Raw genomic sequence first — 21,066 nt, 5'->3', positions numbered from 1 at the left:
GCTCTGCACCCGCACACATTCCTTCCTAGTCCAGAAAATCTCCTCCCCTCCGCATCGTCAATAATAGTAAATTTGTTCCTCGTATATTTGCTTATTATTGTAAGAGAAGTGCAAACGAGAACTCTAAACTTTGTTCGTTCTCTGGGGTAATGTGAGTAATGCAAATGAAGAAAGATATGCGTAATATAAGTATGTCAGAAAACCTTGATATCAATTTGAATAGACCTTTTACGTAATGTTTATTTAAAAAAAAATAAACTTATGCAAATATATCGAGGCATCTGAAATTTAATGTTAAATAGTGCCGAGTGAGCCAGAAGGGGCGTGCACTATTCAGTTAGTCAAAGAACTCATATATGTAGCTTGAAAACTACTACTATTTAAACCAATATTGAATTAGACAAATTTGTAAAAAGTAGGATAACTATAGTTGGAAATAGTGTGTGTATTTTTTTAGGAGGAAACCCAGAAGTACATTCTCGATAAAATAATAATAATAATAATAATAATAATAATAATAATAATAATAATAATAATAATAATAATAATAATAATAATAATCTTCCTCACTTCAATCATAGGTTGAAGCGCAAGAAGGAAATTTTAAAACTTTTCTCTCCCCTGGGAAAGGATTTTTATAATTTGATAAGGTTTCTTCTTCGTAACTGCATCTATCCTTGGTCGGGCCGCGGTGGCTCAGTGGTAGAGCGTTCACCTCTAATGCATGGCGTCCTTAGTTCGATCTCAGCTCGCACCAAGTGAACTTAGTGGTGGACAAACACCGTGTGCGTGGATTTCTCGGCGTTCTCCCGTTTCCTCCCACTTTCTTCATTCCACCATTTCATTCATTTCTCATAATCACCGTCTCCTTTAGCCTAACCCGCATAATCGTGGGACGTAAAACTCAAAGATTTCATTTCAATTTTTCATTTACCTTCCATGGTTTTCATACTGCGGGATTGGAGTTTCCGAACTATATCATATCGGTATTTTGAAACTGGTGCTCCATATGAAACATCTTTTAGTACAGCGTTACTTAGTTTTCCAAGACCTTTCGAACGAGGTATTACTCGACCCATGTTCCCATTTGACATTTCAGAGTTACCCCCCGTTACCCCCATTTACGGGTGGCGGAGAGGGGTACTTTTGACGGAATTGGTTTTCCCCCTTAGCAATATATAACGTGTACTTCAAACATTTCTTCTATGTTTTATCATTTTTCAGATATTTCCGTGGATTGATTAAAATGGCCCACCTTGTATATATATATATATATATATATATATATATATATATATATATATATATATATATATATATAGATAGATAGATAGATAGATAGATATAGATATGTTGGTGCATCAGTAAGCTCACAAGAGTACAGATTAATTCATTCTTGATTTTATTCTACAGAACAAATGCTTTTTATGAAAGCAAGGGGACTGCTACCCATAGATGGCTAAGTGAGGTAAATAAAATTTAAACTTCAAATGGAACTTGGGTGGCTCACCGACAATGGCTCATTTAACACGTTTGATAACAGCGCGTGTAATAGCAGATTTATAAACGTAGTAGATAGAGCCTGTGTAGGTAAATGGGTACCGCGTGAGACTGTCATTCCAAGGGTCTGGGGTTCGAGTCTCGGCCTAGACTGAGTTAAATTTTTTTTCAAGGAATTCAACACTAAATGATGTTCGCGTTTGATACTGAAAGAGATTTATCCTATGAAGGAAGAAAACCCAAGATGGGGGCAGCGGGAAAAACGGAAACTGTTTATCCTTAACTGTTAAAATTTAATTTATTCCCATATCTTTTGCTCTTTCCTTTCCTTCTTTTCTCATTTTGTTTAGCTATCCGTACTTTTTCGGTTTCTGCATGAAGCGTATTATTGTTTTCGTTTTCTTTGCATTAATTCCTATCTCTTTGAACTTAATGTGAATGGAATTTCTGCAGATTTATCTCGTGGTTGTTTCTCTAAATGATGCTCTCAGATAGTAATACTTTTTCCTCCAAGTGGAGGAATATCCTGGCATGTTATGTTTTCGGGCACGTATTTGCTGTCATTTTGGTTGTCCAACTATCAGACATCGAGTGAAACTATTCTGATACTGGAAAAAGCTATCATTTCTTATGTATCCAACCTCCAGTTTCTACTGTCGCTGACTGTACCAGACATACCTAATAAGATTTGTAAATCTGAGAGAAGAAAACTGATTATGAACCAGTGATTGGATCTTAATTGCATTATTACGGAGAAGTAAATTTATGATATAGTTGTAGGGAAAGACAATGTCAGAAAAATGTCTCAATAAGATTTTCCACGGCCGAAAGAAGAACATATCAAGAGGCTGAGTTCTAAAAGTTCTTATTGCTTCGAAACTTTCAAATTATAATCTACAAATGAAACAGAACATTTAGAAAAGGCTATATCCATGAAATATCTGTTGGTAAAGATTATATTCCTTTTTTTAAAAAACAGTATCCAATAATTGACACGTTTTCTATACTAGTAAGAATTATGTCTAGTACGTAGGATAATAACAAAAAGTTTGGCCGACAAACTTAACTTTAAATTAAAACTGAACATCTCTTTGGAAACAACAACAACAACAACAATAATAATAATAATAATAATAATAATAATAATAATAATAATGATAATAATAATAATTATTATTATTATAAACTGACTAATTAAGGATATATTTGAAAACTTGGTCCTAACGGCGTTAAACCTCTGGTTTGTGGGGTCCATGGTTAGATTCCAGCCCGAGCAAAGTATCCTTTGTTGTGAACGCCATATGCGTTGTGTTTTCTCGGATCTTACCGTTTCCTCCTACTTCCTTTATTCCAGCATTGTCATCCGCCTCATCCTTATCCTTTAGCCTCGGTGCATAATCATGAGACGTTAGACTAAAAAATAAAAAATGAAATAACGGCGTCAATAAAAACTCGACATTTAACCAATATAACTTCTTGTTTTTGCCTCGTTTTCATCTCGAGGCAATTTAGTCAGTACTTTTAGGCTGTGATTTCTTTTTAAAGAAAAGTTTAGTGAATTTATTGTAAAACCGACATTTTATATTGAAAAGTCTTAGCTTGTGCTTCTCTTTCAGTTGAACTACTTTCAACTATGGTTATTTACCACATTAAAAAAAACTACACAATTTTATCTGACACTCTGCAACCCTGTCTATCAGAAACATTTCATAATAGTGTGCATCTGTCCCCTTTGTGGTATTTGCTAAGAATGCAGCAGGTGTCCCTTCTGTTTCGGTTGATGATCATAAGATTAACAAAAAGAACAACCACTGTAGGAAATGACTCTGATTTAGAGACTTGAGGAAATAGACGGTTTGGCAAATAATCTTATTTCATTGGTTCAGAGTAGTTAATACAACTAATACATGTATGTTATTTATGTAAAGGGTAATCCGTTACGTATGACCAAAGTGAACTTACATTAAGTTATTAGTAAAAAGTCACTGGATTTGGTGAGAAATATAGGTTCTTACTGGTAGTGGAAAGGTGGTGTCTGAGTGCGAAATTTAAAATACGCATATAATTATAAAGAGCACAGTAAACATTCGTGTAGCAGGCCAATTATGGCAATTCTAGCTAATAAGTGAATATGGTCGTAAAATGAGTTAATTACCATTTTTAATGATACCCCATTACATCATTAGACAGTAATTACTACACCATTCAAGCATTCTGAACTTTTTGTTGATTTTAGTGATTGATTAGGATAGCACTCTACCTTATATTAATATTCAATCATTTACACTAGAACTGCCATCTTGATAATACATTGACAAAAGGTGACAGGGATGTGTACATTTTTTTTTTTATTATAAATAATAAGATCTCATAGCCTCCGGGATGGAAATTGAATTAGGAAATCACTTACGTACAGCAAATTGTCACTTGATGTTCCAGAAAGGATATGATGTAATTTAAAACTTATGATGTAATATAAGACACTATAACCCATATGAAGAGATGTTTCTTCGGCTAGTTACTCAATGAGTTACTCATCATTTCCTTCTTCATCTAAGAAACAACTTGCATAGACTTTTCGTAACGAATAAAATATCTTAACAATGTCGTCAAATTGAAACTCTCTCAACTGTTTTAAGGTTGGTCCATTAACCAAACTCCTGTTTGGAAGTAAAAAGAGTGCAGGTGATATTTTTTATTCCTTGAATTGTTTCAAGACTTTCAGCAATATTAATTAGATTTCGTAATATTTTAATGTAAAATATGAAATATAAACGTATATTATCCATAAATAGTAGCTTAATTTGTCAGATTTACATGAAAGATTTGTGACATAATGAAAACCTAGAAAACTAGCAAACATCAATCTTGGATTCTAGTTCGTTGTGTCAATTGCTTTTCTTCATCAAATTTTATTCTTTAGGCATATTCTATTATTGTCTTATGATCAATGTCAATTTTAATTCCGACCTCCATCTATGTAAACATTCAACTGGTTTAAGTTATTGTGACGTAAAATAACGTGACGCTTGTACGAAAATTACATTTATATATTGCAGAAGCCATAACTTTCAATCATTCCCTTTGAATTCAGTTGTATCTAACTGTAAAGAAAATTTATTTTGAAGCAGAAAAACAAATTACACAAAAATGAAGAGCAGATTTTAATTAGTGTCACGCAATTGGAGTTTAAGGAACTAGTCTCTCAATTAGATGTTCCTGTGTTCAAACTCTATTAGAGATTAAGTTTCTTGCCTCCTCGTTACTTAACCTGAAGACTGAGACCATTTCCTTGAATATCTCTTTAGCAACTAGTTTACTTTCAAATTCGATTAGTAAGGAATTTTATAAGAACTGGAAATATAAGATAATGTATCTTTCAAAAAATAAGATTTACATTTTGGTTTGCTACTCATCTTTTAATTCGCGACGTTTCGAGTTCAGTGTCTCTTTTTCTTTTTTTTTTATTATACCTAGATGTTTTTCAGCGATTCCGATGATTTGGAGAGCACATAACCATTCACCGTATTCAACACTTCAATCGCACAACACAATGCTGACATGTACTATAATCAATTCAGACATTGTTGGCAAATACAAAGATAATAAGCATGATACAAATTTTGTTCTTTGGCGTGGGGGATCCGGGTTCGGTTCCCAGCGGGAGCTCACATGGTTCGAATTCCACTTTAGACAGTAGGTCCACGTCTCATATAGCCTCACTGCTGAATGGGACGTTAAACTCAAACTCAACTCAACAAATTTTGTACTTACAAGTTAAGTTAGTGCCAACCAGAAGCACTTGAAATGTTAAATACATATATTATTCTGTGCTTTCTTTCTCTCGTCGTTTCATTTTTTTACAAGTATTGATTGAAGTAAATTGATGCAACAACTAATAATTTTCCTATTCTTATTGCAGATAATTGCAATAAATATGATGGTACAAATTGTGTCAGTTCTTCTCACGAATTGCAGTTTTCTTTAAATATCTCTGTGTTGTTCCTCTAACAGCAGTCTTCAATTGTGATATCCTTTCCTTAACGAGTTTCCTCTATCTTACGTCATATCACTCAAGCACGTATCTTCTAAAATAATCCATAATTGAAGACTTTGGGGCGAAAACCCGTTAAGTCCAAAAAGTGAAAGTGTAAAGGAGATAGCTACAAAAGAATTTCTCGTCGTGCTATATTCTTCAAACTTGTCACATATATACTAGACCGAAAATATATCGTCACGTATTTTTTTTTGTTTCTTTCGGAAAATAGGTAAAGGGGGACAAAGGCCTACTTTTCAAAAAAAAAAGTCTCCCCTTGACTAAAAGAGCCACATTAAAGGAATGAAACTGTCGATACAAAGATGACTTGAAGGTAGGAAATACGGGTTTTGTCGTTTTTGTGAGAAATGAGTTTCAGAGGGGGCAATGGATCCCTTCAAAACGACAAAGGACCCCGCACAATGCTTTCGGAAATTGGATTTCGATAGAATTACTTGGAATCGTGTTATGTTGTAGATATTGTGTTCCTGAGAAAAAGTCTCAATGGACACGACCACAAATCACTGGCCGTTTGGCCACTACAGGGCCACTTTTTTGAAAACAGCCGAGGACAGTGATATTCTGGATTTCGGTAAAAATGACTGAAACTGTGATATGTTGTAGATAGTTTGATTCCGAGAAAAAGTCTTAACGGACATAATCTCCAATCACTGACCGTTTGGCCTCTACAGGGCCACTTTTTTGAAAGCGGCCGAGGATAGTGATATTCTGGATTTCGATGAAATGACTGAAACTGTGATATGTTGTAGATATTATGATCTTGAGAAAAAGTCTCATTGGGCACAACTATCAATCACTGACATTTGGCCACTGCAGATCTATTTTTTTTTAAAAAAAAAAGAGCAGAAGGTAATGGATGAATTTCATTAGAATTGCTTGAAACCAGGATATGTTGTAGATATTGTGATCATGAGGAAACGTCGTAATTGTCAAACGCACCAATCACTAATCACTTGGCCACTACGAGGCCACGTTTTGAAAGTAGCCGAGCCGAATCTCTGATATGTTGGATTTCGGTTCAAATGACAGAAACCCTGATGTGTTGTAGATATTGTCATGCTAAGAAAAAGAGTCAATGGACAGAATCACAAGTTGCTAATCGTTTGGTCACCACAGAATTACTTTCTTGAAAACAGCCAAGCATAACGATGTTCTGGATTTCTGTAACAATGAGTAAATTTGTAAAATGATGTATATCTTCTCATAGTGAGAGAAAGTCTTAATAAATACAGCCATAAATTGTTGGACCGTATTGCCAATTCAAGTCCAATTTTTGCAAACAGCCGGGTAAAATTATATTTTTGATTTCGGTGTAAATGAATGAAACTCTGATACGTTGTAGACGTCATGATTCTTATAAAAATTGTCTAGGGCTTTCCAAGGTTTTCCTTTGTCCCTCAAAATGAACATCGGAATGTTGTCTATGCTTAAATGATGTTAGCCGCTACTCTCCCCCATACCTTTTCCGAGTTGTAGGATATGACGTTTTATGGCTTCCATACAATTCCACCAAAATTCCAGAATATTCTTACCTTCTGCTGTTTTAAGAAATGTGGTCCCGTAGTAGCCAAATTGTCAGTGATTGGTGTTTGTGTCTATTGAGACCTTTTCTCAGGATCACAATATCTACAATGTATCAACGTTTCAACCAATTTCACGGAATCCAGAATACCCACGTTCTGCTGTTGACAAAAAACGTGATCTTAAGTGATCAGGCGGTCAGTGATGTGTGGTTGTGCCCATTAAAACTCTTTCTCAGTATCCAATATTAACACCATATTATGGCTTCAAGTAATTCCACCGAAATTCAGAATACAGTTACATTCTACTGTTTTCAAAAAAAAAAAAAAAAAAAAAAAAGTTGCTTCGTAGTGGACAAACCGTCAGCATACATAACAGTTTCAAGGAATTACACCGAAATGCAGAATACCGTTACCTACTGTTCATTACAAAAAAAGTGGCTCTATAGTGGTTGAGTGTCAGTACTGAATGTCTCAAAACTGTCAGTAATGAATGGTTGTACAAATTAAGACTTTTTCTCAGGATCACAATATCTACAAATTTTCACGGTTTCATTCATTTTTACCAAAACTCAGAATACTGTTACCTTCTGCTGTTATAAAAAGTTGTGGCCATGTAGTGGCCAAACAGTCAGTGATTTGTTGTTGTGACCATTGATACTTTTTCTCAGGAACACAATATGTACAGCATAACACTATTTCAAGCAATTCCACAGAAATTCAATTTCCGTAAGGATTGTGCGGAGTCCTCTGTCATTTCGAAGGAAGCCAAATCCCCCCTGAAACTTTTCTCACAAAAACGACAAAACCCGTATTTATTACTTTCAAGTCATCTTTGAATCGACAGAGTTTATTTTCTTTAATGTAGTCCTTTTAGTCAAGGAGATTCTTTTTTGTAAAGAGGTCCTTTGCCCCCCTTAACCTATTTTCCGAAAGAAACAAAAAATAGTGTCCATTTGTTTTCGGTTTAGTATATATGTGCCAAGTTTGAAGAATATTGGCTGACGAGAAACCATTTTGTAGGTATCTCCTTTACACTTTCAATTTTTGGACTTAAAGGATTTTTGCCCCAAAGTCTTCAATTAGTTATTCTTTCCATAATCAACATTGTTATTCTTTCCATGTTAACAGCTACTTAATTGTTTTCCATACTCTTACTGGAATTATGTACTTTGGTTGGTTGAGCTGGTATATGGTTCAGTTAAGCACCAAAGTTATATGAGACGTGGACCTACAACATAAAGCAGGATGTAAACCACTGTGTTCGATTGATGTAAAAAGAATTGATAGCGAATTAATAAAATGAAGGTGTAACAGAAAGCGATTAGAAACAGAATTCATGTTTATTGTTTGTTTGGAGCTCAAATTGATAATTTATAATTTTTGTGCATTTGGTATCAAACTATTCCATTCTAAAACCATGTGACTGGGTAAAAGGTAACGTTTTATTGTATCTCAGTCATAATATAGTGGAGTGGTCTGTTGAAATACTGAATTGAGTAATGCTGGTGTGAAATCTTCAATGATCGTGCTGTCTTTTGTGCTCAGGTTGTTCAAGCTACAAATGACTCTCTCTTAGGACAAAACTAAATCTTGAGATCTGGATCAGTTTCCTATTCTTTTTCTCTTGTCCGTGAATGCCCTAGATTCTGTTGTGCCTAGTTTCTAGAAAGAAACAAGGACTACTAAACGAAATAGCGCCTGCTTTACTTGTTGGTTGAGCGAGAGCAAAGACAATCCTGAATTCTCGCAGACAGTGGAGAATCTTTTGTTGTCTTGCCACAACGAACGACCATGTATTGTATATACATTCAGACTTCTCACGAACTTCTGCCTTTTAACGTTCTTGATAAGGAATTTCCTATAGATGTTTTCTTTCTTGTGTGTCTCATGTGTTGACTAGCAGATCAAACTCGTATCAATCGTAAATAAGAAATATAGAAACTACTGAAATAGTCATGGGTGAGTCTACTCTAGATAAACAGACAGAAACGAGGACAGGAAAAACATCATATTCTAACTGTTGGACAAAGTAGAAAATAAGAAAATCTCTTGTGGCATAAATCACTTGGAAAAACTACCGAATTATAGTTAGCTAACTGAGATTATATACAGGTTTACTCCAAATAAATACTGTAATACCAGAACACCACAATAATACTGTGTTTCTGAGATGGAAATAAGAAATAAAATATTTTGAAATACATTTTAGATATATCAATAATATATAATATATGATTTGACTGTGCAACAAATACACTGTGAGTAGAACTCTTCATAGACACATACGAAAACTGCTATAATATTCGAGCAATAGTAGGACATAAATTATTATAACATAAACTATGCAAATGCTCGTTAATAATTAACATTTGTAAGGAACTGGCTACTAATTAAACAGAAAGACGTTCACAGTAAACCAATAATATGCGTTGCGTTTAAATTCAACTAAGTTATCATAGATATGTAATTTTTAAGCTTTCGTTGTTATGATAATAAAATTGATAGTTATAAGTAAGTATTTTTAATGTTCCAGGATATTATGGATCACTCTTTTCCTAACTGGAGTCACAATAACAGGCTATTTAATTAGTGAATCGTGGACGAAGTTCCAGGAAAATCCTGTTGTTGTTACAATAGAACGAACCTACAACGAATGGAGTATACCTATACCGGCAATTACGCTGTGTCCTCCAAATGTTCTTACTCGTGGCTACAAGAAAGTTGTCAAAGAGTAAGATTTCGATTTTACTACTTTAAAATAGTCAAGAATTAATAACATTTACTTACATTGAATAAAAAATAGAGGTAACAATCCATTAAGTTGAAATATACTTAATGTTCTTGTCCAATGATAATGTATATTGCTGAAGGTGGTGATTTGAAAGGGATATTCATTGTGTACACGACATTCATGAGGTAACTCTGCACCATTCTGTATGTTAGAAGCATACTCAATTCAGCGTAGTACAACAATGTCTCTTGACACTATCTAAGTTCTGTACTCAAACAAAGCGATGCCACTTGCTGACGATGATCTTGCATAACAATGATAGACGCACACAGCCTACTCTGTGCTAGATTTCCTACGTAACAGACGATGGATTGATTATATCGGAACTTTCAATGTGTTTCCGTGTGACAGTACATGAAATTATGCTCTATTCGCCGTACCAATGACAAAGATGATTGTACTCACGATGTATGATGCACTTCGTATCTATAACAGAATTCCGTGAACATAGCAGACAAGCAAATACAGTTAATTTAGCTGATATCCACTATGCTGACCAAACCACGTAAAATTATATGAGAGTTGCAATTTTTTTATCTATCCAATGTACTATTGTGGAAGTACTTCCTTTAGAGGTCACGGTGCACATTAACGTGCTGCATAATAAAATTAAACTTTGTTGTATAATTCTAAATGGAAATGGAATTAACAACTCCGTTAATGTCTTTCGACGGTTTTTACTATTTTAGCTTGCTTTCGTTTTTTATTTAAAAAAATGAAATCTTTGAGTTTTACGTCCCGCGGTTATGCCGGGTTAGGCTAAAGGAGACGGTGATGATCAGCAATGAATGATATGGTGGAATGAAGAAAGTGGGAGGAAACGGAGAACCCCGAGAAAACCCACGCACACGGTGTTTGTCCACCACAAAGTTCACTTGGCGAGGGCTGGGATCGAACCCGGGACCCCAAGCACCATAGGTGAACGCTCTACCACTGAGCCACTGTGGCCCCGTTTTTTATTTGAGTTAAAACGACAACGATTAACGTAAGAACAGTTGATGGAAAAATAAATGTCATGAGGTTCATATACTCCTAGACATACCAAGTTATCCAAACAAATCTAACTTAAGCTAGCACTTTATCAAATTCCTCTAACACAGGGATAGTAAGAGGGGGAGAGAGGGGTAGAATTAGTGTTAATTCTAAAGTTTGCACACCTATATGCTGATGTCTATTCATTGTGTTCGTTTTCACTCCATCCTCAATGACTTTATATGCATACTTTAAACTACAAAATGAAAAATAATAACAAATAAAATTTATGTGTAAAAGAAGTGACAACAGAAAAGTTTATTTTTATTATTTATTTGGAGTTCAAATTGTCTTCTCTGAACATAAACCACAGTTTAAGTATAGTTTAATAAGATAGATGCAGAACGTTTCTTACGTATTAGTATTTGAGTCAAACACCTCAATTGTTTACTGATTCCTTCCATCTTCAGAATTATCTCAACATGTCTCTTTGTCAAAACAAGAGTAATAAAAACTCTTTTCCGAATCATTCATTTGCTATTTATGTACTAACATAAAAACATTTTTGAAGTTATTAAATATTTATGCTGTAGACATCTTAAGTGTGATGAATTATTAAAAAAAAACAGAAGAAACAGGCATGTTTAGAAAATACTAAGCTAATTAGAGTATACTTCCCACGTTTTGCTTATGGTGTATAAGTGGATAGGTTGTGTTGGTAGAAATATATTAGCAAGAACATACAGTATTAAAATTTGACTTACCTGTTGGTATCAGATTACGTACTCAATGTTTTACGTATTGATTTCAGAATCAATGAGAATTGCCGTCTTAGTAACATATGAATTAGCCTAGCAACAGACGATATTACGGAGTCTATATATATTAATAAGGGTATTATTAAGACTTGTCATTGGAAAAACATAACTAATTATCCTAAGATCGTCTGTCTTAAGAAGCTGTTATGAGATGAGAAGTCGTCTAGTATTTTGATAACTCGCAGGGACTATTACTCTAACGAAATTATTGAAATTAACAGGACCTGACAATTGAAGAAAGAAAGAATCAACATTCGTAATAAAAGGTGATTGTATAGAATACTTGTCAGAAATTACGTTCACTATTGAAGTTATTTTCTGTAAATTCTGTGATTGTAGTTAAGTAAGCGATGGAGAAATTCTATATTTCTCAAGTCCTTGTCATAGATCATCACGTACACTGAACGCCTGTTACACATAGATAAAAGAGATTAACGTATACGAATTTCTAATACTAATTTCTAAACTAACAAACGTAAATACATTGATTAGACCTTATTGATATAAAAAATGTACGCTTGTTTCACGATTTACAAGTTGGGTACAGTTTTGAGCTTTCAGAGTAGTTTTCTTGTCAGAAGGAATAACTATTGTGTATTTTAAAAATTAATATACTTCATTTATTTTGCATCTGCTTTTAGAAAGTAGTTTATATATTAATCTTCCTTCCTTTCCTGAAGGTATTTTGAAAAGGTTAGTAAACAGAAGCAATCACTATACAAGGACTTCTTGCGTGACGTAGCACATCTTAGTTCTTATAATATGAAAACTATGATAGATTACCAGAGAGAAAAGTCCTTGAGGAATATAAGTATCTTCGACTTACAGAGCAAGGTAAGAAGACAAGACAACTGATTCAAATACACATCTTCTAATTTAATTTGGACAACATTTGTTTAGACAATTCCGTGCCAACGTACTTAATAAGTAAATAGAAAGTAAGGTATGTTTCAAATAGCAGAAAACATAATTATATACATAAAATACACTTAATCCTAAAATAAGTTACTCCTTTTATTATACTAATAAAATTGCAATAATGCTAATAGTAAGATTTAGTGTAATATGTTTGGAAATGAAGCAGCATCGACAACTATAATTTGTCTGAGTGTCCTAATCTATGGGATCTTACAAACTTCAGAATTCTGTTTGTTTTACTTCTGAAACGAAGAAAAGAAATTATCTTATTATCCAGTTTAAGATGGATAAGGTGCTTAGACTTCAAGATATTTCTACATGATGAATCATTTACCATAGAAATAATTTGTTTTTAATGAACATCAGTGTACCCATTTTTTATGGACAAGCATGGATCCTGGACTGCACTATGTAACTATATAATGCGTTAAATACTAACTAAAAAAGATAAATTATGTCAATAACCTGCCATGTGGTGAATGAGGAGAAATACTAAAATTTAACAATTTTTTACAAACATCAGAGGGTAAGTCGAATTATCCAAATTTACAGAGTTATATATTTTGGTCCTAGAAAACATTGATAAAATTTTGTGTTTTGACAGTTTCCAAATTTAAGGGTAGGTCAATATATCTCTCCCAATATATGAAAAAAGTGCATCAATGTATTCATGTCTTATAAAAGAGAATTGATGCTTATACTAAAACATGCAGACATATAACATGATAAGCACACATGAAAAGAAATAAATTAGTTCAAAATATTATTTAAAAAAACTAATTTCCACTATTAGAGACTTATTTTTGGATCAAAAGATCCAATATTTTACAGGCAAAAAATTTCTTCTAGGCATTATATCTCGAGAACTACGTATAGTGCACCAAAATCAAAACTAACAATTTACTCAGTATGATACGTTTATTCCATAAAATTATAAAATATCGATTTAGAGTAAGTTCAAAAATTTTGTGGCCCCTGATCCTCAAAATTCAATATAATTCAATTCATTCATTCATAATAATTTCATTCATTCAAACATTTTTTTGTACGCCCTATTTTGAGAAATACATATAGCGAACTCAAACCAAAACTAGCAATTTACTCAGTATGACCTGCTTGGTCCGTAAAATATACGAAAACTAGATTTAGGGGCCGTTCAAAAATTTTATGGCCTCTGATTCAATAAATTCAATATATTTAATTCAATCAAAGATTTTCTTGTACGCTTCATATTTTGGGAACTACATATAATGTAGTCAAAAGAAAACTAACAATTTACTCAGTATGACGTGCTTATTCCGTAAAAAAGTATGAAAATCTCAATTTAGGGCCCGTTCAAAAATTTTATAGTCCCTGATCCAAAAACTAATTATTGGACAAGTTCACAATCTTTTGATACTTTTTCTTGGATCTTTCTTAAAATTCTTGTTTAACAAATCATTTTTGTAGTACAGAAGTATTCTTTAATGAAGGAAGTAGAGGATTTAATGATCAGTGTTTATTTGCAGCAATAACATAGTTGCAATAAAATTACAATATATTACTGCAGTATTTTAATTACAATGTAATAAATATTAAAGTAAATTTCAAAATGCTATTTGATGACTATATTCATATGATGATGATCTGACCTCTAACATACTACATGCGTTCCAAGCATCGACTTCAGCCAGTTACGATTCATAAAGGTGCTTTGGAGGAATCAAATATCGATTTCTTATTCCTTAAGTTTTCGAAAGTAAATTGCTTTAATCAATAATGCGATTCTTAATGGGGAAGTGTTTAGCGGTTGATAAAGAGGTGGGTAGTTCGCAGCAGAGGTGGGTAGTTCGCATTATAAATGGAATTAATAATTTGAAGTGTGGGGTATGAAGAATTACATGTTAGGCATCCGAAAAGCACAAATTCTCCCATTTTAGCACAACAATAAAATATTCTATTAACACTAAACATCAAGAAAGGAAAATATGACGCCATGAAACTATTCACACAATCGTCGGTGCCAACACAATTATAGTACTTTGTAATGCAGAAAGAAGGCGAACACAGTTACCTGTACTGTAGTCCATAACTTAGTCCATGTATGTGTGTCTCTCGAAGACAACATTTCCAGCGTGCTCAGTGGGACGGAGGCGCATGCTAAGGATGTTTGGTCAGCACCAGCAGATTGTCTACCACCATGCAATGAGAGGGCGTCAAACCACCAAAAGCTGCGTCAAATTCCGGAAATGTTACGAATGAAGATAAATACGTAGTACAATATAATGAAACCAGCGTTATAAGTAATAATTCCATTAATAACGAGGAGGGGCGCGGTGGTTCAGTGGTAGAGCGTTCACCTCCGGTGCTTGGGGTCCCTGGTTCGATCCCAGCTCGTGCCGTGTGAACTTTGTGGTGGACAAACACCGTGCTCGTGGGTTTTCTCGGAGTTCTTCAGTTTCCTCCCACTTTATTAATTTCACTCATCTCTCATCATCACCGTCTCCTTTAGCCTAACCGGCATAACCGTGGGACGTAAAACTTAATTTTTTTATTTAATTTTTTCCATTAATAACGCAATGGAACAAGCCCTTAATAACACTCGAACGCTTCGTCTCAGGATTGGCACTATCGGCATCTTTATCTTTTATTAAAAGATATTAGACTAAAGGCGTTACAATACTTTTCTTTTTCACACTATCTACGAGTTGAGAGTTTATCTCTCGCGCTTGTTTTATGTCTTATATGAGAATGTAAGCCCGGACACGATTCTAAAGATTTTAAGTACTTATAAAAAGCTGCTATTAACTACACATTTATAAATTGAAAATCTGTGGGATCGCCGCTATTTCACACCGCTTGCGAGGAGAACTTACGTTACTCCTGTAGCTATTCCATAAGCACCCCCAAAACGTGGGATCAACGTGAGGCGTACGCGATAAAGGGGAAATGAGATGAAAGAGAACCGTTTCCGTCTACAGAAACACGTGGCTCTGGAAAAACAAATATTGATAGTTAAAAAAATGAACCCGTCGAATGAGAAAGACTCCCACCAGCCCAGAAGAGAGAAAAGAAGGCATTTTTCTATCGTTTTGAGATTTTATTATTTTTTACTTTTGTCTGTTCTGATTTTTTGGGATATTTCTATGTTTTCAAAGATTCAGACACGGGGCAACACAAACACTGGACGTACACAACAGCAGGTCGGGATAGCTGCATGTCCACCCCAGATGGATTAAGACGTCCTCGAACCAGGCATTTCCTAAGACTCCTACCAACCATTCGCGAGTTATGTAGCGTCATTCGCTGCTGAGAAGACATGCGAAAATATGGGGATAAAGGGTGATGCATGCATTAATAAAGAAAGCCACCCTGTCAACTCCACCCTTCCCGGACGATGATGCTCCGCTACATGGAGAGAGTATAAATCAACAAAAGATGATGGGTTAGCAGCACTTCTCCTGAACAAAATAACTTAAAAGATGTGATCATTTTGGATAATAGTGTTTTCCACTGTTTATTATTTATTTAAATTTTTAAGAACTGAATTTCAAATAAATAAATACATATTTCTTAATTTTGCGTACACGCAACATTAACGAAGTAAATGGCTTTTTGAAAATTCCTGTAAGCTCGTCCACTTAAAAACTATCGTATGCGATGTTTCTGCGTGAATGACGTAAGAAATGGTCAAGAGTCTATCACATACCTATAGAGTTATTGGAATATCGGAAAAATAGAGGGAGGTTGATTCTTTTTTAAAATTGAGGACATACTGTAAGACTGCAAAGATAGTAATTTGCTCTCTGCCACGCACGTTAAAGCAAAGTCGTTATTCTCGTGAAAGTAAATAATTATCTCAATCATGTTAGTTTAGTATGAATTATGTTAGTTTGACAGAGTATACTATGCTTTCCTAATTTAAATTATAATATATTCTTAAGTATAGTAACTAAAATGTATATTAATATTGATACTAATACTACAATGTATATTAATACTAATAAATAAGAAGCAGCAGAGCTAGTATATACCACACAAAGAAGAAACTAGTTGAATTATTTTTTGCGACAAAAACTATCTGATTGAGAAAATAGAAACAGTTCATTCCCTTGGATTTGAGTATTTTACCAGATTATTGATATTCAATTTAATTACCAGCAAGTGAAATTTATCCAATTGACTATTTTCAGAAATACTTATAAGATTATTATGTAAACAGAACGGTTGATATTATGAACCTAAATGACTCTAGAACGAGGTATGAATATAATTCAAAATATAGTTGAAACAGGTGTTAATTTTCTTAGAACGCTCTATTTGCTGACAAGTCTGAAACATGTAAATTTCTTGTGATTAAAGTAATTACAATTTAAGAATTTGAAAGAAAGAAAAGTAGAGGTTTCTGGGTGAAAAATGATAGAATATGCAAAGAAAATCCACATTTATTGCTAAAAGTGCCTTGTATATTTGTATTTTGTTCAAGAACAAATTTGCTAAATAGAAGACTTCCGGATGTTAGAATTCACACCCCCATAAATATGTATGTTTGTCCATTTCAACACTTTACTGCTCCTCCTTTGGGTTATTTGTATCCATTTTCATTCCCTGAAGTGCAGACATATTTTTTAACATTTAAGAATAAAATAGTATAATGTTTTCCTAATCGACAGAGGAATCCAAATTCGCACAGATAAATGATAAACATGGATACTACAGAATATGTATTTTAGGTATTTTGTAACACAAATGTTCATTTTCTCATAAAACCATAAAGTAATTAAGAACTGTTTGAACTTTAAAAGAAAATCTTACTTGACTAATGCTGAATACAAACGATTTGGGTAGTTTGGTTTTCCTATATTAAACCTTTCATAAACTGAAGAATTATTATCTGTTCTTCTAGATAAGGACTTTTCCAAAGTGGACATTACTGAATTCTCTACAAAGCTCTCCATACGAGGGAGAGTTTCTGAAGAATCCATATGGTGCTTGCATTGGTTACAAAACTGCATTACCGGTATTGGAAAGGTAGATATTAGCAAAGGATATGTGCTTTTCCTTAATGAAAATTGACTATTAGTCTTGGAGCATACACAATTCGTGGAATTTTTATTAAAAAAATATTTTATTCATGGAATTGTATTAGCAATAGTGCATACAATATTATATTACTGAGCGTTTGTTTGAATTTGTGGCTCACGTCTCTTATGACGTAATAAATCCTAGATGACCGCCATAGAGGATATTTATGACGTCTGTAACTTTTTCTAAGGACTTAGATCGAAATGAAAATGAAATGAAATGAAATGAAATCTGTGAGTTTTACGTCCCACGGTTATGCCAGTTAGGCTAAAGGAAACGGTGATTATGAGAAATGAATGAAAATTGTGGAATGAAGAAAGTGGGAGGAAACGGGAGAACCCCGAGAAAACCCACGCACACGGTGTTTGTCCACCACAAAGTTCACTTGGTGGGAGCAGGGTTTGAACCCAGGACTTCATGCACTAGAGGTGAACGCTCTACCACTGAGCCACCGCGGCCCTTAGATCGAAATGACTTTAAGGGATTCATTTGTTCATAATGAGGTGATTTGTTCTCTTTTTTTCTTGTCTTTTAAAAAGAACCTTCTTAATTTCACCTATGTATATTTCACATGTGTGCACTGATTTTGGTTTTTTTGTTTGAAAGAATATACTTTTTCGGTCGTCCCGTGTAAAATGCATTAAAATCATGTTCTTGTCTTTGCAGATGAAACACCTTAAAGGGTACAGTTTAACACTTTAACCGAAACATGAGTTTCAGAAACGTTGTGAGAAACACAAGGTCTCAGAGACCTATAAATCAATTTTGTACTATATTTACTATGAAACGTATTTAATAATATGTTTTATATACGTGGTATGTCAAAATATAAAATATAAGAGTAAAATAAACTTAAATTTTCATTTGAAATCAGGGGTACCACGAAATGTGTTTTAAAATTTATCAGTGGGTCTCAGATACCATGTTTCGCATAAAGTGTTAATACAGTAACTAACAGATCTTATTGTTTGTACGTTTACCCATGATTTCCACGTAAGTTAATCCATTTCCATTATTACTTTCATGCTCGGTTGCACAAACCAAGGATTAAGTTCGGATAAGATAATCCGTTGATTTCTTTATCTTTGGATAAGAATCTTATATCGTTGAATCAACAGTTTATGAGAAAGGATTAACTTGTTCACGAATAATCGGAAGTTGTATAAAACTATGACTATTACGACATGATGTCATGCAATATCATACGTTTGATTGACTAAACAGTGCAGTAACAACTGAAAACTAACTCGCGTAGCATATCGTAATTTTTCGTACTAGATATGAGAAAAAAAACGAGCAAAGTTAACTCTTCCGCAAAGCACATATATTTTAATGCTTGTGAAAACAAATCCTTTAACAAAAAATAAATAAATAAATAAATAAATAAAAAGTAAAAATAAATAAATAAAATAAAGTTAAATCAAATACTGAAAAGGAAGTTGTTTGTGATATTTCAATATAAATAGATAGATAAATAGACAGGAGCTCATAGTGTTTTTATAAACGAGATAGCGTGGGAGATCCGTCGCCCGTAATTCGTATATTACGTGAAGTTGTAGGATCGGGTGTCATACAGCCTTGCTGCTAAAAGGGGTGTTAAACTCCAAACAAAATCAATTATGAATATCTGAGGTCCAAGCATTAAAGGGAAAAATAATAGAAAAGAAGTTAACCCTGTCCTGACAGATCACGCTTCTTTATCCGCCTGTTAAGCGACATTTTCAAGTAAGGGTGGATAGTCCCTTTTTCTTAAATAGTGTTTGGCTACGAACTACGCCAAACGTAACATAAATACTATCTCCTCTTAAATCCAACGTTCGGTTTTTGCATTCAAGTATAGGGTAAGAACAGAGAATAAATTCGTTCGTTCCATTTCATCATGTCCTTAGGCACTTCTGACATACTGTTATTAGCACTTTTGATATTACATGATCAAAGGTTTGTAGTGGTCCGTGGCCCACCCAAACGTTTTTTCCAGGAAAATACGAAATATGTATTCCCTCATTTTACGTCTGCAATATCTGTGCTCAATTCATTCACTTTGGTTCACTTGTTTTTGACTTTCGGGCGTCAAATTTCAAAACTGTGGGTGGGGACATTTGCCCCCTAAAACCTTTTGGGGCAGAAAATAAAATAAAATATGTATTCGTTTATTTTTTGTGTAGTATCTACCTGCCAAATTTTATCAAAATTGGAATGTTATACTTGGGATGTGTACTTGTCATTCAGATAGCACTTGTGCTTTATTAGTGGCCGCCTACCATAGGTTGGTTTATATTTTTGTACTGTTGTTTTCATGTCACATATCTTTCATTAATTTACCTTTCCTTAATAGATTCGGCTTTCATTAATAAATTTGAGTAAGCTTTACATTCCTCTCTCTAGCTGCGCATGGAGAAGAAGGACCGCTTTAAAAGGATATAGTAAAATAGCGTAGGGTTAGTAGAGTAAAATAGGAATAAGTAGGATAGAGGTAGGAACGGCTTAGCTTAAGGTTAGAGAACTTTTAACCCCTTTTCATAAAATTAATAGAGTGTATTTCCTCGTTTCGGAATTAGGATACGAACTGGAGCGGGTATTGCAAAGTTAACCCACGTATTCTTACATAGCTTCGAATTTCATAGGTAAGAAGACACAAGAGTATTTGGATTAGTAACACACTAGTATGTTAAAATATTATGTTAAGTTTGTTACGTAAATTTTACAAATCTGTGTTTCCGTATAGTAAATGTGCACCGGCGATTCTAATGAAAATTTTCTTACATTTTTTTTTAATCTATACATATCAAGTTATTACTTACGGTGGTTATTTCATGACTTAGATATTGGCAGCACGATAGCAGCAATCAATAGTTTTTATTATAAAATTTGCAGAATATACTTGCAAATTTAATGTAAGGACGGGAGCAATTCTAGTTTATGACATACAAAGTTAACTGTTCCAATTTTCTGCTTTGATTTATTTTTCTTTAAAAAATTATTACTGCAGTATTTAATATACAATGGCATATTCAAACCAAATGAAGCAAAATTGTAAAATTTGAAAATACCAATAGTCCTGTTAAATAAACGAAAATAATATCTTGAATCAACTTAGAATCTGATAAAGATAATCACGTTAAATCTGAGATAGAATTTAACCTACTGCGTCCATTTTTACTAGTCCACATAACCACATAAATATCCAAATTGTTGATATAATAACCTGCACGCAATCCAACAACATAACGCTGTAAGATATCCGATACATAATTCTTTGACAAGCGACACCGAATATAATATTCATCATCGTTGAAGAACTCAAAAGTATTTTGCCTGTCTCTTATTCTTCTAGGTCGAATAACATATTCTATCACTTTTGTTCTTCAAATTCACCTAAAACATCCAAATCGTCTGCAAGCATATTCACTCTCCTTATGGCTG

At 33.8% G+C, this 21,066-nt stretch overlaps 1 protein-coding gene across 1 annotated transcript in view; it reads left to right on the top strand.

Moving 5' to 3' along the window:
* The window catches only part of LOC145675317 (pickpocket protein 11-like), a 147,954-nt gene that overhangs the window by 83,538 nt on the left and 43,350 nt on the right, over positions 1 to 21,066 (top strand). The window contains exons 3-5 of the mRNA XM_081745725.1: positions 9,614 to 9,811; positions 12,342 to 12,495; positions 17,465 to 17,589. Of these exons, the coding sequence (XP_081601851.1) occupies positions 9,614 to 9,811; positions 12,342 to 12,495; positions 17,465 to 17,589 (477 nt within the window). The remainder of the gene's footprint in view (positions 1 to 9,613; positions 9,812 to 12,341; positions 12,496 to 17,464; positions 17,590 to 21,066) is intronic.

This window comes from Thermobia domestica, chromosome 1 (assembly GCF_964235325.1).
Source record: "Thermobia domestica chromosome 1, izTheDome1.hap1.1, whole genome shotgun sequence".
NCBI classification, from domain to species: Eukaryota; Metazoa; Arthropoda; class Insecta; order Zygentoma; family Lepismatidae; genus Thermobia; species Thermobia domestica.
Note: the sequence above shows the minus strand (reverse complement) of the source record. Positions and strands in the feature narration are given on the sequence as shown.